The sequence below is a fragment of the Dipodomys ordii genome, unplaced genomic scaffold, assembly GCF_000151885.1.
Source record: "Dipodomys ordii isolate 6190 unplaced genomic scaffold, Dord_2.0 Scaffold111, whole genome shotgun sequence".
In the NCBI taxonomy this organism is placed as follows: domain Eukaryota; kingdom Metazoa; phylum Chordata; class Mammalia; order Rodentia; family Heteromyidae; genus Dipodomys; species Dipodomys ordii.
The window spans coordinates 6,411,252-6,431,378 of record NW_012267327.1 but is presented as its reverse complement, the minus strand read 5'-3'; the positions used below and the strand labels follow the sequence as shown (position 1 = coordinate 6,431,378).

The window sequence follows — 20,127 nt, the reverse complement described above, 5'->3', positions numbered from 1 at the left end:
GGTCTTGTAGCATCTGCTTTCATTTGGGTGGATCCCAGCTACTGTACAAGGAATCTAAGTTATTCTGGTGGACAGGTGGAGAGATAAGTTTTAGAGACACTGACTTTCTGCTTTTGTGTGTTTCTAAATCTCTAGCATGTCATATTTGGGAGCAGCATGTGCTGGATGTCAACAGTATTTATGTTTTTGAATTTTTGTTACTGCAAATGACAATGATGGGCCTCTTGTCCTGGATTCCCTCTCCATTAAAGAGTTTATGTTTACTGAACATGTGAAAGTCCCGAAATTGAATAAAAAGTCCTATGCCTTCATTTTGAGGCTTAAATCAGTTTCCTGGCCCCTGTGATACAGACAAAGTAATAGTTTAGTAGGTTGTAATATAGTTTCTACAAATACCTTGAACAATTAGCCACCACTAAAGATCTGTGATAGTTAAATAATCTACTCACCATTGTGTTCGTATTGCCCATTGGTAAACATGCCATTCTTGTTTTTTATAGTCAACCACTGCTTATCAGCCTCCATCATTGTGGGATCCCATCTTCTCTCTGTAATTGGGGAATCCATTACTATGACAGTATCTTTACTATGGCGGACATCACAAGCTGCTGTGAAACACTGGAGCTACTCATTAGTGTCTTTATCAATGGTTCAATGGAGGGAATGACTTCTGAGACTTTTCAAAGGGTATAGCTAGGGGTGAGTGAGCAAGTCCACTCCGGAGCTAACATACCCACACTCCAACACTGCAATTCTCTAAGCCTTTCTATTCCTCCTTCTACACTCTACTGGGGAAGTTAAGGAAATTCAACTGGTAAAGAAAATGCTAGACATGCTTCTAGCTTCAAGATTCTCTAGTAATTGGTATGATATCCATCTCCCTATATTTGGTTTCGTTTAGTATTTATATCCCATCCTTTGTGGTCTAATAAGCTCAATTCTGTTACCAAAAATGAACAGCATTTTACAATTATTCTGGAGTATGAACTATAATCCTTCCATGCCAAACTTTGTGCTTGCTCCCTGGATCAAACTAAGATCTCACTCTTGGCAATGTGCTGGAGGTAGTGAAACGTAGCTGGCATAGAGGTTATAAAATAGGGTCCTGACACAAGTCCAAGGCACAGGAGATTAGGCATTGGCAAGATTCCGATCCTCTCCTGAGTCTAACTAGAGAGTCCCTACTAAAAAGCTCAGAGAATTCTTATAACCAACCAAATGTTCTGTCATTATGAGAATCATGATTCTATAACTCAGTATAATTGAATTTTAATTTTGTAGTTCATAAATTTGAGTTTTGACCCAGGGCCGTCTTAGACGTATGATTCTCTAGGATTTGAGTTGAGTGCCATTTTCTTAGGCTCTCAGGACACTCAGAAACATCATTGCTGGGAAGATGGCTCAGTGGTAGAGTGCTTGCCTTGCATGCATGAGGCCCTGGGTTCGATTCCTCAGAACTACATAAGCAAAAAAAAAAAAAAAGCCAGAAGTGGTGCTATGGCTCGAGTGGTAGAGCACTGGCCTTGAGCTGAAGAGGTGAGGGACAGTGCCCAGGCCCAGAGTTCAGGCCAAAACAAAACAATAAAAAGAAAAGAAAAGAAACATCATTGCTACTGTGAAGGTCACAAGGTTTTCCCTGGGCTTCTGAAGGTCAACCTCAGTGGCTAAGTAGGATGACACAACTTGCCATAGGCTTGTCATAATCCATTTCCCCTTGAGTGAAAAAGATCATTTCTGGGACCAAACTAAGGATGTGGCAAAACCACCTACAGAATCTCATACTGAGGAGTTATTTTCCTGGGTCCACTTCTGGCTCTAAATCTGAGTAAAAACCCTTTATTTAGTAAAACAGAATAAATACTAAGCATTTCATTATAGATAATTTTAAGATGATAGAAAACTGGTTAGACAGATATTTAAGAGCTGAAATGTAAAACTACAACACTGAGGTAGCACAGAGATAAGTGAGAGCAGTTACAGAGCTTGGAGCTAGAGAAATACAGAAGTTAGTTCAGGAGTTTAGAGAATTTAGAATTTCTAGAGGAAGGAATATGCAGGATTGGGGGCACAGATCTCTGAGAATACCATCAGGGTGCTTCTAGAACTTCTTAGGGTTTCTTTGGGAATGTTTAAAAGCAGGAACCTGAACTAACTGTTATAAGACATGGGCTGAACAGTTGCTAGGCAACATTGGAGGAATAAGTGCGCCCTCTAGTGGTCTATATTGGTATGACAGCCACTGAGGAAAGTAACATAGTCCAGGTCCTAGCATCTCTGAACAAAGTTAGAAGCTTGAGTTTACCAGGTCATAAAATCAAAAAGTCTGTGTGTCTGAATCCTTTATGCATGCACACATGCTTATACACACATACAGGCAAACACACTGTTATGTTGCTGTTGTTGGTCGTGGGGCCTGAACTCCAGGCCTGGGCATTGTCCCTCAGCTCTTCATCTCAAGGCTAGCGCTCTACCACTTGAGCCACAGCGCCACTTCCAGCTTTTTCTGTTTATGTGGTGCTGAGGAATCAAACCCAGAGCCTCATGCATGTGATGCAGGCACTCTACCACTGCGCACTTTCCCAGCCCCAAACACACTGTTATGATTTGAACACCAAATATTAACACGCCCCTTTCTCCCTTTCCCCCCACTCTATCCAAAGGCTTATGTGTTGAAGCCTAGTTGTCCATCCACCAGGTGGATCCAATCATTGATTGTACCATTAGGGCTTGATCTAATCAACCTGACCAACTCCTTGATTGGTTCATAATTTGATGGCATTATTTGGAAATGATGGAAAATTTTGGAGGTGGGGCTTAATTAGAAAAAGTGGGTCACTGGAGAGCATATTGTGTCTCTGCTTCCAAGCTACCATGAGGTCAGTGATATGCTCCCCTTCACCCACTCTGCTCTGATACTCTACCTTACCATAGGCACACAGTGATCAAAACAAGTAGCCACAGTTGGACCCTTTGAATCATCACTGAAACCTTTGAAATCATGAGCCATGGGAGGTGGACCTTCAAGTCTATCTCTTTGCTAAGAACTTGATTCTATCTCCACAAATCTCCTGTAGGAAGTGAGAAAGGGGAGGAGATTCGAAGATTCTATGTGATGGACTGACTTCCCACATGGAGAATGAGGAAGTGAGCCACCGAATGAATGCAGTGGCTGAAAGGATCCTTCACATCCATCCCAGGGGACCACGTAGAGGCAGGCAGGAACAAGAGCAAGATTATTACTAGGTTTATTAGAGGAGCCATACTCCCCCAGAGAGGGGGCATATGGCACCCTCCACTATCTAGGCAGCAGGAGGGTCTGGGGTAGTAAGTGAGGTAGGTGGAGCTCAGATGGGTCTAGGTGGAGAAAGGGAAGGGCCAGCTATATGGCGGGAACTCCAGGGCCAGGAGGAGCTCAGTCTGGGTGGAACTGAGGACCAAAGGTGGGTATAATATTTACAGTGGCAAAGTCAGCAAGGCAAGGAAATAAGTTTTACCCTAGAGCTTAAGTGAGCCAACCCTACCAATTTTAATTAAAAAGGACTGATTTTGAACTTCCACCCCCAACCATGTAACTATGCTGTTTCAAGTCAGAAAGTTGATTCATTAATATACAGACAAACACTAATGAATAGTAATTCATTAATGGGTTCTCTCTATAAAGTTATGATGAAAATGATCTCTATAGTTTTGGCATGAGGCTAAGATGTTTGTGAAGAATTACCAAAGATGATAGCCCAGGAGCTGAGGAAGGGTGACTGCTTCAGAGATGGGGTCCAGATGGAAGAAGTAGCATCTGCAAAGGTATACTGAACGAATAAGCAGACTACTTGCTCAAAGTAGTATTCACTTCTACTAAGAGTAAATATTTGTAAGCGGGGCCCTCTATAACCTAGATGGCAGTTAATAATCATCTTCATTTTACCCATAGGGATATGGGTCAGTTAAGTCAACTTCCTAGGAAAACGATTCAATGGTAGTCTTTAAAACCCACTAACTGTCCCTCTCCGTATTGTGGCAGGACAGGGAGCCTTAAGTATAAGCAAAAGGCTGATCAGTGTGGCTGAGGATAAATGAACTATCAGAAGGAAAGCTTTTTGCAATATCATTTTACCTAGGATTCTAATGGTTGGTGGTGGTGAGGGTCAGCTTTCTTTGACAGGTCTTGGTTTTGCTGTAACCAAAGCATGAAGGAGCCTTCTTTGATTACTCAAAGTAAATCTTCCATGTTCCTTACAAGCTCCATACCTTGTGTAATCCTTTTTAATCGTATTTTTTTTTCATTTCTCCTCATATCTGAGGGATGCAGCCACAGAAATCTCCTTTAAATGGATGTGTGTTCTCATACAACCAAGATACTTTTCTCTTCTTTTATGTGCAACTCTTTGGGAGTCGCTATAATGGAGTCACTGTAGGCCATCTATGAATGTTTGCTCAAGAACAGATCTCTCGGAAAAGATCAGATGCCTAAATCCCATCTGGGCTAGGTACTAATGGCCCACACCTATAATCCTAGCTACTCAGGAGGCCGAGATCTGAGGATCTGGTTCGAACCCAGATGGCAGGAAAGGTCATGAGACTCAGGTTGGGCCTGAGTTTATCTGTAAAATGCCTTGGAGTAGTTTCAAATCGGGTTGTGCCTCAGAATGCCAGAGGGAGAATTTTAAACAAAATAGTTCTTCACCCCACCCTTAGTGATTCTAAGCTCTCCCACCACAACGTCAAGAAAACTTAGGGATCTGAACAGGCCATCAGAGTCTGGTAACGGGGGGGGGGGGGGGGGCTGAATCACCATACTGCAGTAGGTGACAGCTCCCCATCCCATATTGGGTGCAGCCCCCCCGAAGGCCGCCTCCCGCCCCGCAGCCTCAGCCCCACCCCGCCCACTCCAGGCAGTCTCCCCGCCTTCAATTGGTCTCGCCCCGCCCTGCCCCGCCCCTTATCCCGCATCTCCCCTCTGGAGCTCCACTTGGTCTCGCCCAGCCCCGCCCCTTACCCCGCATCTCCCCTCTGGAGCTCCACTTGGTCTCGTCCAGCCCCGCCCCTTACCCCGCATCTCCCCTCTGGAGCTCCACTTGGTCCCCTTATCCCGCATCTCCCCTCTGGAGCTCCACTTGGTCTCGCCCAGCCCCGCCCCTTACCCCGCATCTCCCCTCTGGAGCTCCACTTGGTCTCGTCCAGCCCCGCCCCTTACCCCGCATCTCCCCTCTGGAGCTCCACTTGGTCTCGCCCAGCCCCGCCCCTTATCCCTCATCTCCCCTCTCGAGCTCCACTTGGTCTCGTCCAGCCCCGCCCCTTACCCCGCATCTCCCCTCTCGAGCTCCACTTGGTCTCGTCCAGCCCCGCCCCTTACCCCGCATCTCCCCTCTGGAGCTCCACTTGGTCTCGCCCAGCTCCGCCCCTTACCCCGCATCTCCCCTCTGGAGCGCCACTTGGTCTCGCCCCCCCTTACCCCGCATCTCCCCTCTGGAGCTCCACTTGGTCTCGCCCAGCCCCGCCCCTTATCCCGCATCTCCCCTCTGGAGCGCCACTTGGTCTCGCCCAGCCCCGCCCCTTACCCCGCATCTCCCCTCTGGAGCGCCACTTGGTCTCGCCCAGCCCCGCCCCTTACCCCGCATCTCCCCTCTGGAGCTCCACTTGGTCTCGCCCAGCCCCACCCCTTACCCCGCATCTCCCCTCTGGAGCTCCACTTGGTCTCGCCCAGCCCCGCCCCTTCCTCATCCTTCTTTCCTCCCTCCCCGCGCCAGGCCGCTAGGCCTAGTGGAGCCCCGCTCCGCCCATCCCATTCTCCCTCCCCGCCTCGCAAGATGTCCGCTGTGCCGCTGCCGGGTCTGGAGCCTTGGAACCGCGTGAGGATCCCTAGGGCAGGGTGTCGCAGCACAGTGACAGTGCGGGACCCCGGAGCTGCCCTGAGTGAGTGACAGGCTTGACGCAAATGGTCGACTTTTCCCGAGGAGCCTTCGGGCCGGCGCACGTGGGAGCGGGGCGGGACTTCCGGAGCCTGGGGGCAGCTGGGAGGGGCCGGGCGGCGGGGCGCCGGTGGGGGCTGAGGGTCCTGGCTCCCAGGGAGTCCACGGAGCTGCCGTGGGGCCTGGCTGGAGCGACGGAGGACCCGGATGCAGCCCGCGTCTGCCGGACGTGTAGCGCGGGAGCTTGTCCCCGGGACCTGGGAGTTCTGCTCCAGCGTTCCGGACGTAAACCGCAGGCGTCCGGAACTTGGGTTCCGTATTGTAAAATGGAATTGGCCTCCCTTACCCTCCACTGGAGTGATAGACCTGTGAACTGAGGTAGATGGTGTTGCTGTTTGGGGACTGCCTTGGGAAGCTTGTGTGTGTGTGTGTGTGGGGGGGTGGTTGTAACTTCAGGTCACTTCCACATGGGAATAAAGATGACCATCCTCTTAGGGCTGTTGGGGAATGAAAGAGCTGGTATCATAAGTAAAGCGTTTGGAACAGTATTTGGTAGGAAAAATGCTCAAATGACAGCAGTTGTTAGTATTAAGTACTTAAAGCAAATCTGATGATCACATTTAAATATTTAAATACTAAAAATTTACTGTCAATTAGCAAGGATCTATGCTACACTGTGTTTTACCATTTAAAAAAAATTTTTAAAACAGTATTCCTATTACGGAAAATTCATCTGCTCATTCCTCAATGTAGCTGAAAAATAGAAGGGATAGGAAATTCTTCCACCCATAGTCTAGGTGCCTCTCTTGTAGCCATAGACAGTACAATAGCTGTATTCTATATTCAGCATCTTTTCAGATTAGGAAACATTGGTCACCAGCCTTCAGTCAGCTGTTCAACAAAGAATGTAATTTCTAGGGCCATGGGGTTTTTTTCTTTTCTGAAAACCGTTGTCCCCGCATGTGGAACCCCTTGGATATCAAAAATCTGCTGTTGCTCAAGTCCCTTATATAACTAGGTATGGCTTTTGCATATAACCTACACACATCCTTTGTATATTAAATCATCCCAGGTTGCTTATGGCACCTGTAAGTGCCATAATAGTTATTATACTGTTTGGTTTAAAGATATTTTTCATCTGAGGTTGGTTGAATTAATAGATGTGAAATCCAGGGATACAAAGGGATAAATACACAGGTCCTTTGACTTTGAAAGTTGTGAATTTATCCATTCTATCTCTCTTGTATGAAGAACAAAATGAAGGAATCAGAGATGTATGTAGTGGTTTGTAGCTTGTGCTCAACATTGAGGTGCTCCAAATGATTGAAAAGTATTTATATGAAAGATTACTTAAGTCATGGTAAAATGTGAGGTGAATGATATATTCCTGTTTATCAGATGGTCTCAATGATTTCCCAAAGTTAGGATCATTTGTCATCATTTTCAAACGTCCTTCAGACTTAGAAACCTTCATTATGTTTGAACACTTGAGGCTTGTTACATTAATTTGTTGTGTGATTCCTTTAAGGTCAGTAAGGACAGATGTTTCATGTAGTGTACTGAATGTAGAAATATATACCAAGTCTTATTAAATGTCTTTGCTTTAGACATTTGCATTGCAGCTGTGATTAAAGAATGCCATCTCATCACACAGTCACTGAGGAGCCAAACCTTACAACAAGAAGAAGATGTGTTATGCGCAGTCCTTTACAGCAATCACAACCGAATGGGCCATCACAAGCCCCATCTTGCCCTCAAACAGGTGAGGAGGAAGCCCTGAGGACCATAGGATCCACATCCATACTTTGTTACCTGATGAACATGTAGATCACACACATTTATTATTTGTTATTTATGGAGATTTTAGAAAAGTACTTGTGATTTATGTTTGTGGTTACATGAGGACTCTCAGCCAGTTTAGAAAACAATTTTTGTTCATTTTGTTCAAGTGGAAGTATGTTTAGATCCCTTCCCAGTCATTTCTTGTGGGGAATTAAAAAGTTTCATTATGTGTAATCAATCTCTCCCTCTCTCCATCTCTCCCCCCCTCCCTCTTTTCCCCTTCCCCCTCTCTCTCTCCTTTATATATACACACATAAATATCAGCACCTTTGCTAAGTTCAAAGATGAACTGATTTGATCAAGACAAAGTGCCATTAAGAAACTTTTTTTTTTGGGGGGGGGTCCGGTCGTGGGGCCTGAATTGTGGGCCTGGGCGCTGTCCCTCAGCTCTTCAGCTCAAGGGTAGCACTCTACCACTTGAGCCACAGCGCCACTTCTGAGGAATCGAACCCAGGGCCTCAGGCATGCAAGGCAAGCGCTCTACCACTGAGCCACCTTCCTAGCCCCAAGAAACAATTTTTATGCATACTTTAAAAAGAACAAAGTGGGCTTTATTTGTAGTCATAATCTAAACAATAGTATGTTAAGTGGTCATATATTAAGTTATTTCATAGTAAGTAGTTTCATGTAATTTTTGGAGCCTAAAGCAAAATTGAGCCCTAATTTAGGGACTATATCATAGCAGAGTTTCTCATGCTGAATTTCTTATGTGCTTGTTCATCAATCACTTTATAAATTCTCTAATTCTTCTTTTATGGAAGTCCAGTTTACTATCCATTATGTGACAGCCACTGTGCAAGGTTTGTTTTTACAAACTTTGGGCCAGGCTTTGTGCTTGATGCAGGTATACAAGAGTGAAAAGACAGTATTGTCTGTAACCTACAGACTTAAGCTTTCTGGTTAGTGTTTCACTTTCATTACTTATATAATAAAGATGAGGATTTCTCCATCAAAAAAAGATCTGGGAACATGGTCTTCTCTTACATTTTCTTCTGTAGGTTAGCTTTTACTTGCGTCTTCTAATGTAATACCAAGTTGCCAAATACAGAGCTATTTTATGTTCAGTTGTCATACACTCAGCCTTTCTGGCTGCCATTTTATGGTTTAAATTTTACCAACCCGTAGTAACTTATTATCCTGATAGTCCTGTAGTCTTTCTTACAATCTGGCGTATTATATATACACCAAAACCTGGTTCACCATCCTGAAACTTTTTTTTTTTGAGCAGTATGAGAATTGAACCTCAAGCTTTGAGCTTGTGAGGCAGGTTCTCTACCACTTGAGTCATGCATCCAGCCCCTTTTCTGTTATTTTCAAGGTAGAGTGTTTCTTTGTTCCTCAAACTGGGCTTTGATCCTTCTACTCACCTGTGTTGAGGAGGATGACAGGTATGCAGCACCATGCCCAATCATTTTGTTTCCCCCATGACTGAGATGACAGATATGCACCATTGCACCTAGCCATTGAGTGAAATAGAATCTCATGAACTTCTTTTTCCTGGGTCAGTTTTTGCCTGGATCATCTTTGAACTTGGATCTCCCCATCTCTGCCTCCCAGGTAGCTGGGATTATGAGCTTAAGCCACGACTTCTGGCACAACTTTGATTTCTCCATCGGTGTCTTAAATAAAGATTAAACTTTTTAGTTTGGCTTATAATACCCACTATGATGTGACCTCTTCTTTAGCCTTCCTTAGCTCATCTCATCTTAGCTTCTCACATCTTCAGGTATTATGTATTCCAGCCAAGCTGAACTGTATGTTTCTTGCTCATTTGGTCCTGGATTTTTAAGCAGCCTGGCATCTATGGTATCTGTCTGTGAAAGGCCTTCACATCTTCCAAATCTCATTTTCAACCTTTCTGATAGTGATGACCTCTCCAAGATATAACATGAATGTATGTTATGGCAGTCTCATTTTTCTGATTATTAGTGAATTCAGATTTCTCATCTTTGATACTTTGCTTTCTGGCCTCCTCGTTGTACTTCTCTTACAGCATTTAACATAGTCTATTGTGCTCTCATTACGTCTTTGTGTATGTTTATATATTTGTGTTCCCTATCAATCCTCTGTAGGGAACATGAGTCATATGAGTTCTGCTATGGCAGTTGCTGCCACCGTCTATCTGCTGAACATTTCAGTTTATAGAGAACTTGCTTAAACTGAGCTGTAAAGGTGTGTGTGTGTGTGTGTGTGTGTCTGTGTGTGTGTGTCTGTGTGTGTGTGTGTCTGTGTGTGTGTGTGTGTCTGTGTGTGTGTGTGTGTGTGTGTGTGTGTGTTCAAAAGCTGGCCACTAGCATTAAGTCCTCTTTAAGCCCTAACTGGAATACAAAAAACATTCTTGAGTTCTCTCTCTTTCATGTGACAGTTCTGTATAATGATTTCTTTGCAATCTTACATGTCTCCTCTTGTCCTTGCTAAAGACAGGTTTTCTTTTCCTCCTTCTTTTGAACCATGCACCATAAGAGAACCATAGTTTACTTACTGTATATCTAAGTGCTTTACCTCTTAAGGGATGGTGTCTAGACTTAAAAATTGAAAAAGATAGGAACTGGCTGCAGAGAATTTAAAATTTATTGTATCCATTATTCTAAAAACTGTTGTTAAGGTAGAATTGTAGAATCCATAGCTTAGATCTTATTTTTAGTAGCCTATAGGGAACTCTTGCAAGGTGCTATGGTTGCCAGAATTGGTTCCCTTTTAAGATCTTTATTTCCTTTTAAATGTGGGTGCTACCCCATGCCTGTCATTGTGTGTGAGTTCTGACAGGTGCAGCGTTTTGTATAGTGTGAAAGAATTGTGAAGACTATGGATAAAATATATCGTTCATGAGCTGGGATGTAGCTCAGTGGCAAAGCACTTGCCTAGCAAGTGCAACGTCCTGGGCTTGATCCCCAGTACCAAAAAAGAAAAGACAAAAAAAATACAGTTAAAAAAAACCCAAACCCCCCAAAAAATATATCATTCATGAGGAGCTTCCGATATACTTTGGAGAGAAAGGAAATCAGTCAATCTTGTGTCAGGCTGTAATAAAGGAGAAAAATAGGAGAGGTTGCAATTTTGAATAAAATGTTTTAGTGTTTAGGTAATTAGTATATTGCCTTAGTTTTATTACTAGAAATTGACTCATATGCCACTCATATGCTAGCCTTCCTTGCATATAGTAGGAGTTCAGTATATATATGTCCAGAGAGTAAGTCATTTTCCTCTACTCTGTGATATTTATAGACTTGAAATTTATTAGTTAATAGTTTACTGTTTTGTATTAACAGATTAACTGTTTAAATTATGGTTGGAGCCAGGAGGTGGTGGCTCTCACCTATAATCCTAGCTAGTCATAGGCTGAGATCCGAGGATCACTGTTCTAAGCCAGCCTGGGAAAAGCTCACAGAAAAGTCTGTGAGCTTCTCATCTCCAGGTAACCATCAAAGAGCCAGAACTGGAGCTGTGGCTCAAGTGGTAGGGTGCTAGCCTTGAGCATAAAAGCTCAGGGGACGTGCCCAGGCCCTGAGTTGAAGCCCCAGGACGGGTACACACACAAAAATTACTTTTGGCTTCAGTGAGATTACAATATTTTATAGTTGTTTGGTTCCCTTTATTACCATTAAACACAATTTTTTGGCACATAGTAATTTCCTTCCCCCTTTTTTGTGGTAATGGGGTTTGAACTCAGGGCCACGTGCCTAGGCAGGCATGTTACTGCAAGCCAGCCATACTCCAGCCCCATTTTGCATTGGTTGTTTTGAGATAGGATCTTTTTGCCTGAGCCTGTGTCTGGGCATGAACCCCTTATTTTGTACCACAATGTCCTGCTTCTTCCATTGAGATAGACTGTTGGAAACTTTTTTGCCTAGGTTGGCCTGGATCTGCAACCCTTCCAATTCTGTGTCCTTGCCAGCCTGCGATGACAATTGTACACCATTACATCCAACCATTGATTAAGAAAAGGATCTCACAGACTTTCCCAGGACTGACTTTGAACTGAGATCCTCCCGGTCTCAGCCTCCTGAGTAGCTGGGATATGAGCCACTGTGCCTAGTTAGTAATTTCATAATCATATCCTGATTTGAGAAGTCTGTTGTTTCTTGTTCTTTGATTGGTTCCTTTATCCTTAAAATGAAAAGAGTAATCTCTGGTATTTTGCATGTTTCCATAGTTTGAAAGTTTGGTTCCTTTGCTTTCCTGATTATATCACTGACCCTCTCTACAATACCCATATACTAATTTGAGCTGATCTTCTTTCTTCAGGTTGAACAATGTTTAAAACGTTTGAAAAACATGAATTTGGTGGACTCAATTGAAGACCTGTATGGGTTGTGTTCTTCCAAGTAGGTATTCTTTTGCTTTTGATAAGGGCAAAGAACCTGATGTCCTGTAGTGTTCTTCCTACCTTTTGTTTTTCTCTTTTTGGTGTTTGGATTGAACAGATTTTGTATTATTTATATACTTTTTTTTGTGCCAATACTGGGGCTTGTACTCGTTGCTATCCCCTAGCTTTTCACTTAAGGCCTGTGCTCTACCACTTGAGCCACAGCTGTATTTGTAGGTTTTTGCTGGTTAATTGGAGGTGAGAGTCTCAAGGACTTTTCTGCTACAGCTCGCTTTGAACTGCAGTCATCGGATCTCAGTCCTGAGTAGCTAGGATTACAGGCATGCCAGTGCCAAACAGTTAATTTTGTTTTAATAAGGGGTATCTGTTTTGGTACCTCTAGAAGTATGTGAGAAAGACTGATATATCACTGAAACCTGGGTCACAGTGGATTATATTAAAACTGGTGGGTTATTACTGGTAGAACTACCTCATATTGTGCTTAAAGCAGGTTTTCATTTGACTACTATCTATCAAAATGCTTTGTTTAAAAATGAAAGTAATGTATTTTCCTATTTTTGTTAAGAGAAAAGCCTGTAACTACCACAGCATGTGCCATTCCCAGCCAACCCGTGGTGGAGTTGGTGTTGATGAAGGTCTTGGGCGCCTGCAAGTTGTTACTCCGCTTGTTGGATTGCTGCTGTGAGGCATTTCTGTATCCTCCAGTTTACTGAAGTTCCTTCTTGGGAGTGGGAATTATTTGGATATCTAACAGAATTTTTTTGAAAGCTGGGGGTCTTACAGACATTACATGTGAGGATTCTTTTTTTGGGGGGGGGGCCAGTTGTGGGGCCTGAACTCTGGGCCTGGGCACAGCTCAAGGCTAGTGCTCTACCACTTGAGCCACAGCGCCACTTCCGGCTTTTTTTCATTTTGCTTATGTGGTGCTGAGGAATCAAACCCAGGGCCTCAGGCATGCAAGGCAAGCGCTCTACCACTGAGCCATCTTCCCAGCCCCACATGTTAGGATTCTTAAAACTTGCTTCTAGCCCTCCTTGTCTCAATAATTGTTGGATATAGACATTGCCAGAGGCTTTGTCACTAGCCCAGCCTCTGTTATCTATCCTAAGATCTTTGATAGCTAGAAATTCTGAATCTTAAAAAGTTAAATTTAACAACAGAAGTTTTAGCAGAGTGTGTGTTACTTTTTAAGTTTTTTTTTTTTTTTTGGTCAGTCGTGGGGCTTGAACTCTCATGAGCCACTGGCTCCCAGCTCTTTTTAAGTTTTATATGATTCGAGTGGAGCATGTTTTAAGAATTTTTCAAGAGGAATCTTTTTACTCCAGTGTATATCTTTCATAATTGTAACTTATAAACCTTAGATCTCTGTAGTTTTGTTTTCCCACCTTAAATTGGTTCTTCAGCTTGACAGTGAAACACCTAGGATTGGAAGAATTCATTATTTTAAACCTTGTGATGGTTGGGCTGGTAAGCAGATTATGGTACGTACATATTTTAGTCATCAATCATTTCTTTTTTGTCTCTACTTCAAGCTGGTTTTCTTCTTTATTTTCATATAGTTTCATTTCATATTTCCCCACAGACTGATGGTGTGGTGGGGGCGGGGGGGTTCCCTTTCTTCATTTGACGTGTTTTCTAGTGGTAGGTTAGGAGCCTACGTGCTGATGGTAATGTGAGAGAAGTAGGCTTCTTATCAGAAGCCATTGCCTGAAAACTGAATAACCTAGCAAATGCATTCTAGCATCTAGGAACTGGAATGATAAAGAATTGACAGTAACTATATTGTAGCAGGTGTTGAAAATGGTGATTTCCTGGATTGCTATCTACTTTGTAATGGAAAATGATAAATACAATTTGATCTTTTTCTGTGCTGTTGACTTTTTGTCCACCAGAAACAACTGGTGGGTTTTGAGGCATAGTCAATGTAAAGACCAGTAATAAAACTAGTAAACTAAAGAAACATCATTTTGTGTGTGTATGTGTAGTAATAATTGATAGATAATTCCACTTGGAATTAGATTATTTTCTTAAATTTGGATGTAAAAAACCTGAAAATTTCTGCCTTCAGAGATTGAAAACTGTGCTTTAATGTGTTAATCTGAATAGCTGGAAAATGTTTCTAATCTTATTTTTGTTGTGATTATTCTTTTTTTTGGTTGTTGTTTATTTTTTATGCTGGTTCTGGGGCTTGAATTCAGGGCCTCATATACTCACTTTGCTTCTTTGCTTACAACTAGTGCTTTATCACTTGAACCATGCTTCCACTTCCAGCTTTTTACTGTTTGTCTGCTTGGACTGGCTCTAAACCTCAATTCTTGTCTTAGCCTCCTGAGTAGCTAGGATTAAAGGTATGAGCCACTTACTGGCACCTGGCTATTTTACTCTGAATAAGAGGTAGTAACATTTGAACCAACATTGACAGTTAATAAAATGATACTATCTAATGACATTTTAAAAAAAAAATTGAGACATAGACTTGCTTGGTAGCCCAGGATGGTCTTTAATTTATGATCCTTCTGCTTCAGTTTCCTCAGTGTTAGCATTGTAGACTTGTACCATCATACTGGCTTACTCATCATATTATTTTAAAATATTAAGCCATTGCTCTTCTGTAATGAAAAGGTTTTTTATTTATTACAAAAATAATAAATGTTAAAAAGTCCAAAACCAGAAAAATGTGTAGAAATTGAAATGTGCCCCAAAATTCTAGATAATCACTCATACAATTTTTTTTATGTATATTCTTTGATACATCTCCCACAGAGTTAGTTTTTTTTTTGAGTAACATTTTATACTTAGGCTGAAATGGCTGTTTGCAAGGACTTTTTGTTTTTTTGTATTTTGGGTTTTTTTGGGGTCCAGCCTTGGCAAAGCTTTGATAACTATTTTAAGTTTTGAATTTTATAGTGTATTATGTAATCAAATTGTAATTACCAGCTAATTCATAAGCTTCTGTTTCTTTGTAGGGTTCTGTACAAAGCTGTTTTAAGAAGATTGATGTCTTTATATGAGCCATTATTTGGATTGCTACAGGAGATCTCTAGGATTCAACCCATGCCTTACTTCAAAAATTTCATTTTTCCTTCTAATATTGCTGAATTTCTAGGACAGCCCTATCTTGAAATCTTTAAGAAAAAAATGCCTAAAGCTTTTTTGAGTAAAGGAGTAAATAAGTTGCTAGATAAACTATTTTTAACAAAAGAAAAATTACCAAAGTCTGGTGAAGACACTTCACTTAAAACTTGCAAAACATCTAAACAAATGAAAGCTAATATTCAGGATAATGTGGACCTTGGACAGCCAGTAAAGAAGAGTAAGAAAGTTATTAAAGGTAATTTGCTTTGATGTATAGCATATATTGTAATTAAAAATTTTGTAAGCACGATATAATCATGTTTGGAACAAGAAGCAATCTAGTATCTTAATGTCAATCCACTTTGGTTATCTTTAGAGAGGTGTGGTTACATCTGTTTTTAAGCTTGAGCACTTAAAAAATTACTGATTTCTATCGTTCCTTTATAGTTATTTGCTCGTTTTATTCTCCTTATTTCTTTTAGTAGTTGGCATGAATGTCACGAACTTAAGAATTTGTTGATTTGAAAATAGCTTGTGTAAGTTTCGTGTTTGTGATTTTTGTTTTCCATCTCCCCAGAAAATTCATCAGGATTTGATGTGAGGGCTTTCTGCAAACAACTAAGAAACAAAGCTATTCAGGTTTGTCTGGCTGGATTTGATAGTTTTTGAATCCTGTTAATTTGTAGAGGATGCTACTTGAATCTTCTCTAAGCCTGGTACCTTCTTATTTCTGTGTGCTTTTGAACAGAGCAGGGGTTCTGTTAATGTTATCTAGCTAATTAAGTGTTTTTGTAGGGGTTTGTATAGAATTTCAAAATGACCATAAGACCAAGTGTAAGGATGGTTGTTCTGCATTTTAAAAATACAGATAGACTTTGTAGTCAGACAAATGGCTTAAACCTTGTCTGGCTTTAGTTTGTACTAGGTGTGGCCTGTAAGCAAATCTTAATGCATATAGAGTATTCAGCAGTCTAGAGTATTTTAAGCATTTAACTAGTGTTAAATGTTACTAGTAGCTGTCATCATTTTTGTAATCCTCCTTATTTGACATGGGGCTTCTATTCCTCTTATTAATTAGTACTTGTAAATTCAGTTTGTTCTGGACTTAAAGGTAAGCATGCAGTGCCACCTGTTTTCACTCAGTAACTACTTTTATCATGCTTTGTCTTTTGTGGGTTATTTTTTTTTTCATTTTTCTTAAGAATTCTTGATTCTTTCTAATAACTCAAAAGTTCCAAGAGAGGAGTGACATTTTCTGAGCTTGGAATTAGTCTAAAGCTTTATGTGTATTATGTCATTAATCCACAGAAAAGCTCTCTATGAAGTAGATGTTCGTGTTACTCTTCACATTTCCTTGTAGAAACTGAAGCATACATAGGTGGGCCAAACTTATCTAATAAGTGGCAGAACTGGGATTATATCCCATCAAAGATATAGCTTTTTTATGATTCTGTGCTTCAAGGAAAACTGTGATGCTCTGTAGTCCTTGAAACTTCTACAGCCTGTCGACTTGCTGGTTAGCAAGCCAGTCCTGATACTGGTCTGTCAGCTTCTTATCAAGAGTAAACACTGCTATATTTTCAGTTGGCACTAATGTATTCAGTTTCCTTTTAGCATAGACTTCTTTTAGTGATCACCAAACAAAATATTAATAGGCTTGTGCTTTTACATTTTCAACTTCTTAAAGTTCTTGTTGGTGTGAGAATTTGAAAAGAAGGTAACCCTTGAATGGAGGATAGAAGTGAACTTGATAGGTAGTGCATTTTCATAGAGAACTAATAAAAGTAAAATACAAAAGAAGGGATTGAAGAGAAAAAAAGAGATCCTTTGTTAGAAAGTGAGCAGTTCAAGTGGAATTGGAAATTTTGCTAAGATAAATCAGAATTTTTAACATGTTATAACCCTGTGTTCATTAAAAACTGCTGTACTGGTTACCATGTGGGGCACCCTGGCTTCAAATGTTTGCAGTAACATGGTCCAAGGGAGTTTTCTGCGGGATAGAAACAGGTAAAAAACAAATGTGATAATCCAGTAATAAAGAGCTAAAGGGTCCATCAATGATTTATTTATTCTGCCATTAGGCTCTGATCAGTTTTTAATTGTGGAGAGTTTCATTCTCATGTACATGTTCAGTATGTGTGTTAGAATATCTATTTATATTTTCTGTGTACATTTAGTTAAAAGGCAGATGGAGCCTGTCTTAGGACAGGTGAGGGGTGGTAGGGGGAGAGGGATGTTACGAGCAATGGATAAAACACTGTTTTTTTAAGACAAAAGGAAACCTGAATGAGCAAAAAAGTTCCCTTCTTTTTAAAAGACTTAAAATTTTGATTTGAGTCAGCTTTCTGTCTTGTCCTGTGTTTACCAGTCAGTAACGTACATAAGCTGTATGTTTTCCTTACGTTTTCAGGAGGCTAGCTCTGAGTTTAAATATTCTCAATCCCAATTGAAGACAACCAAACATCCTTCTCCGAAGGTGACAGCAACTCCTCAAGTCAGACGTTTTGTGCAAAGGTTTCGGGAGGCCAGAACTTTCACCCAACTTTCTAAAGAAATCCAAATGGCAATTGCATGGTGCCGAAGCAAAAAGCAAAAAGTTCAGGCTATGTATTTGGGTAACAAACTTCTTAAAAGTAACCGGCTGAAACATGTGGAAGCTCAAGGTTGTAGGTAAGTACTTTACAAAAATTCCGTGTTTAGCACAAAGTATAGATTTGTTTCCTTATAATGGGATGTCTGGCAATCCTCCAGATGTTAAATCAGGTGAGATTTACTTAGACTATAATTTCACTTGTTTCTTTTGTTACGTGGTCAAAGCTATATCATTGGGAGGAAAAAGTAAACAGCTAATTGGCCTCACTCATTTATTCTCTTCTTCTTCCTATTCATTTATGCAGAGAGCACTGAGAATGTGTGGTATACAAAACACAGGGAACAATAGTGAGGAACAGGCAGTCCTCAAGGCTCCCACTCTAGAGGGAGGTTCAGCTTTTCTATAGACAGTGTCGTGCAGCTGGTGAGGGTGTGAGAGCAGAGCAGGCATTACTGCCTGTGGCCTGCAAGGGCCATCCTAGGCTCTTGGGACCAGGGTCAAGTTTGAGGTCTTACAGGAGCTACGCTCACATATTTACTTCTTTTCCTGTGAGTCTTACACTTAGAACTAAGTGTTCAGTGTTGTAGGTAGTACTGTTAACAAAAAAAAAAAAACAGATGCCAAGGACAATTCCAGACACAGATGGTGTAACGATCCTTTTCCTCTTCACAGAGACAGTCTGTTTGTGTCCATGTGTCCTTCAAAAAATATTCTCCAAGAGCCATGGAGGACATTATCTCCTAAGTGCTTGGGGCCATTGGAGAGAAGCATTCTGTTCAAGATTGGCTTTGAAGTCAGAGTAGATGAGGCAGAGATGATAATGATTAAAAGTTGAGAAGGATAATAAACTCATGTTTACTAGTTAGCCATTTGTTTGTACCTCCCAAAATACAGTGCTCCTGTTATCCTGTTTTGCTCTTGCACTATTATATTTTTTGTATGTTTATATTTAGTGTGCTTATACTGTCAGGTATAGTACTTGACATTTAATGAAACATGTAATTATTTCAGTATAATGAACTTCTTTAAAATTTTTATTTTAAAAGTTAGAAGGGAGGAAGGTAGGGTGGGTAGTTTGACCATCATAGTGATGAATGTATGATAGTACAACACACCTAGAATGGTCAGAACTTTGTAGGCCTGAAGATGACTTAGTATGAATCCTACTTTGGTAGCTCAAGGCCATCAGTTCATCTGAGCCAGAAGCCATCTTTTCATTCTTTTATAACTCTCTCCTCTTCATTTTTATTACTTTTCTCTTGTTCATTTCCTGCCACATCATGAAGCTGCTTACCAGACCTGAATTATTATACACTACAAAACTTTTCATTTGTGCTTTCTCCATTGCCATTCCTGTTACACTGTGACACATTGTAGGTGTTACAAAATACTAAAGTCTAGAGTTGCCTCACCAGTCAGCTACCATAGGGTAGGTCAGTAGAGAAGTTAACTCTCCTTTGCGGGAAAAATGGAGACACATTTGCATGCAGTCTAAACCAGAGGGAAGTCTGAAAACACAAATTTGTGTTGAAACTTTTTTTTACATGATTCTGATTTTGTTGATTCTGATTGTATAGACATAGGACCTGTAAATAAATTATACACTTGTCTGTGTTGGAAGTTGGTAGAAGGCACACACATTAACCATGCTTGAGAAGGTGCTTTTTTTTTTCTTCTTCCCCTTTTCATCATAATGAACTCAAATATTTGTTCTGTCTTTTAGTTTGCCAAAGAAACTGGAGTGCATAAAAACATCCATCTGCAACTGCCTTCTTCGTGGCTCAGGTGTCAACATTTCAAAGCATCTTAGACAAAGAAGATCACAGACTAAATGTTCACTGAGACAAAGGAAACCACAGAGAAAGTTGCAGCCAACTCTATTAAAGGAAATTCAGCAGTTTTCTCAAGGGACTCCACAGACTGCTAAGGACAGCAATGCTAAGTGGAGATGCTCACACCTTGCAGTTCAGAGAACTGATCTCTGTTCCAGCAGTAAGCAGCTCTTGAGTAGCACATTTCCAGATCCCATCATGCAGACTAAGGAGAAACAGGTTCATAGAAATCTCATGGGAAACAACAAAAACAAAACTGATTCATGGACAAACACTCAAATAAGCCAACACAGTATGTCAGGAACTGTTGAAGAAACAGATGACATTGATGACATTTTTGCTTTAATGGGAGTTTAAATGTTCATATGGAACACTAAGAATTAGTGGGCAGGTTCATTCAGTGTTCTGCTGTTTTAATAGGAACTACTGAGGTCTGTGCGCATCAAGTAGGAGGGCACTTCAGCTCAATAAACATTTGCAGTAGCTTTGTGCCACTTAATAAACTATGAGTGCCAGGTGTTAAACAATGAAAAGTCCATCAAAGCCTTACCT

At 41.1% G+C, this 20,127-nt stretch overlaps 1 protein-coding gene across 4 annotated transcripts; it reads left to right on the top strand.

The window, feature by feature from the left end:
* Nucleotides 1-5,752: 5,752 nt before the first annotated feature.
* Nucleotides 5,753-20,118, top strand: LOC105994921 (chromosome unknown open reading frame, human C3orf17). 4 transcript variants are annotated; one of them, XM_013028576.1, is made up of 9 exons: nt 5,753-5,910; nt 7,514-7,668; nt 11,994-12,073; nt 12,641-12,769; nt 13,479-13,556; nt 15,042-15,406; nt 15,728-15,789; nt 17,561-17,820; nt 19,467-20,118. In XM_013028576.1, the coding sequence occupies exons 1-9, from the start codon at nt 5,805-5,807 to the stop codon at nt 19,930-19,932; spliced, it is 1,701 nt and encodes a 566-aa protein (XP_012884030.1). In that variant the 5' UTR covers nt 5,753-5,804; the 3' UTR covers nt 19,933-20,118. The 4 variants fall into 4 exon arrangements, with proteins under 4 accessions (XP_012884030.1, XP_012884031.1, XP_012884033.1 ...); XM_013028579.1 differs by having other exon boundaries at nt 5,852-5,910; nt 7,561-7,668; XM_013028578.1 differs by lacking the exon at nt 5,753-5,910 and adding an exon at nt 5,947-6,284.
* Nucleotides 20,119-20,127: the final 9 nt, after the last annotated feature.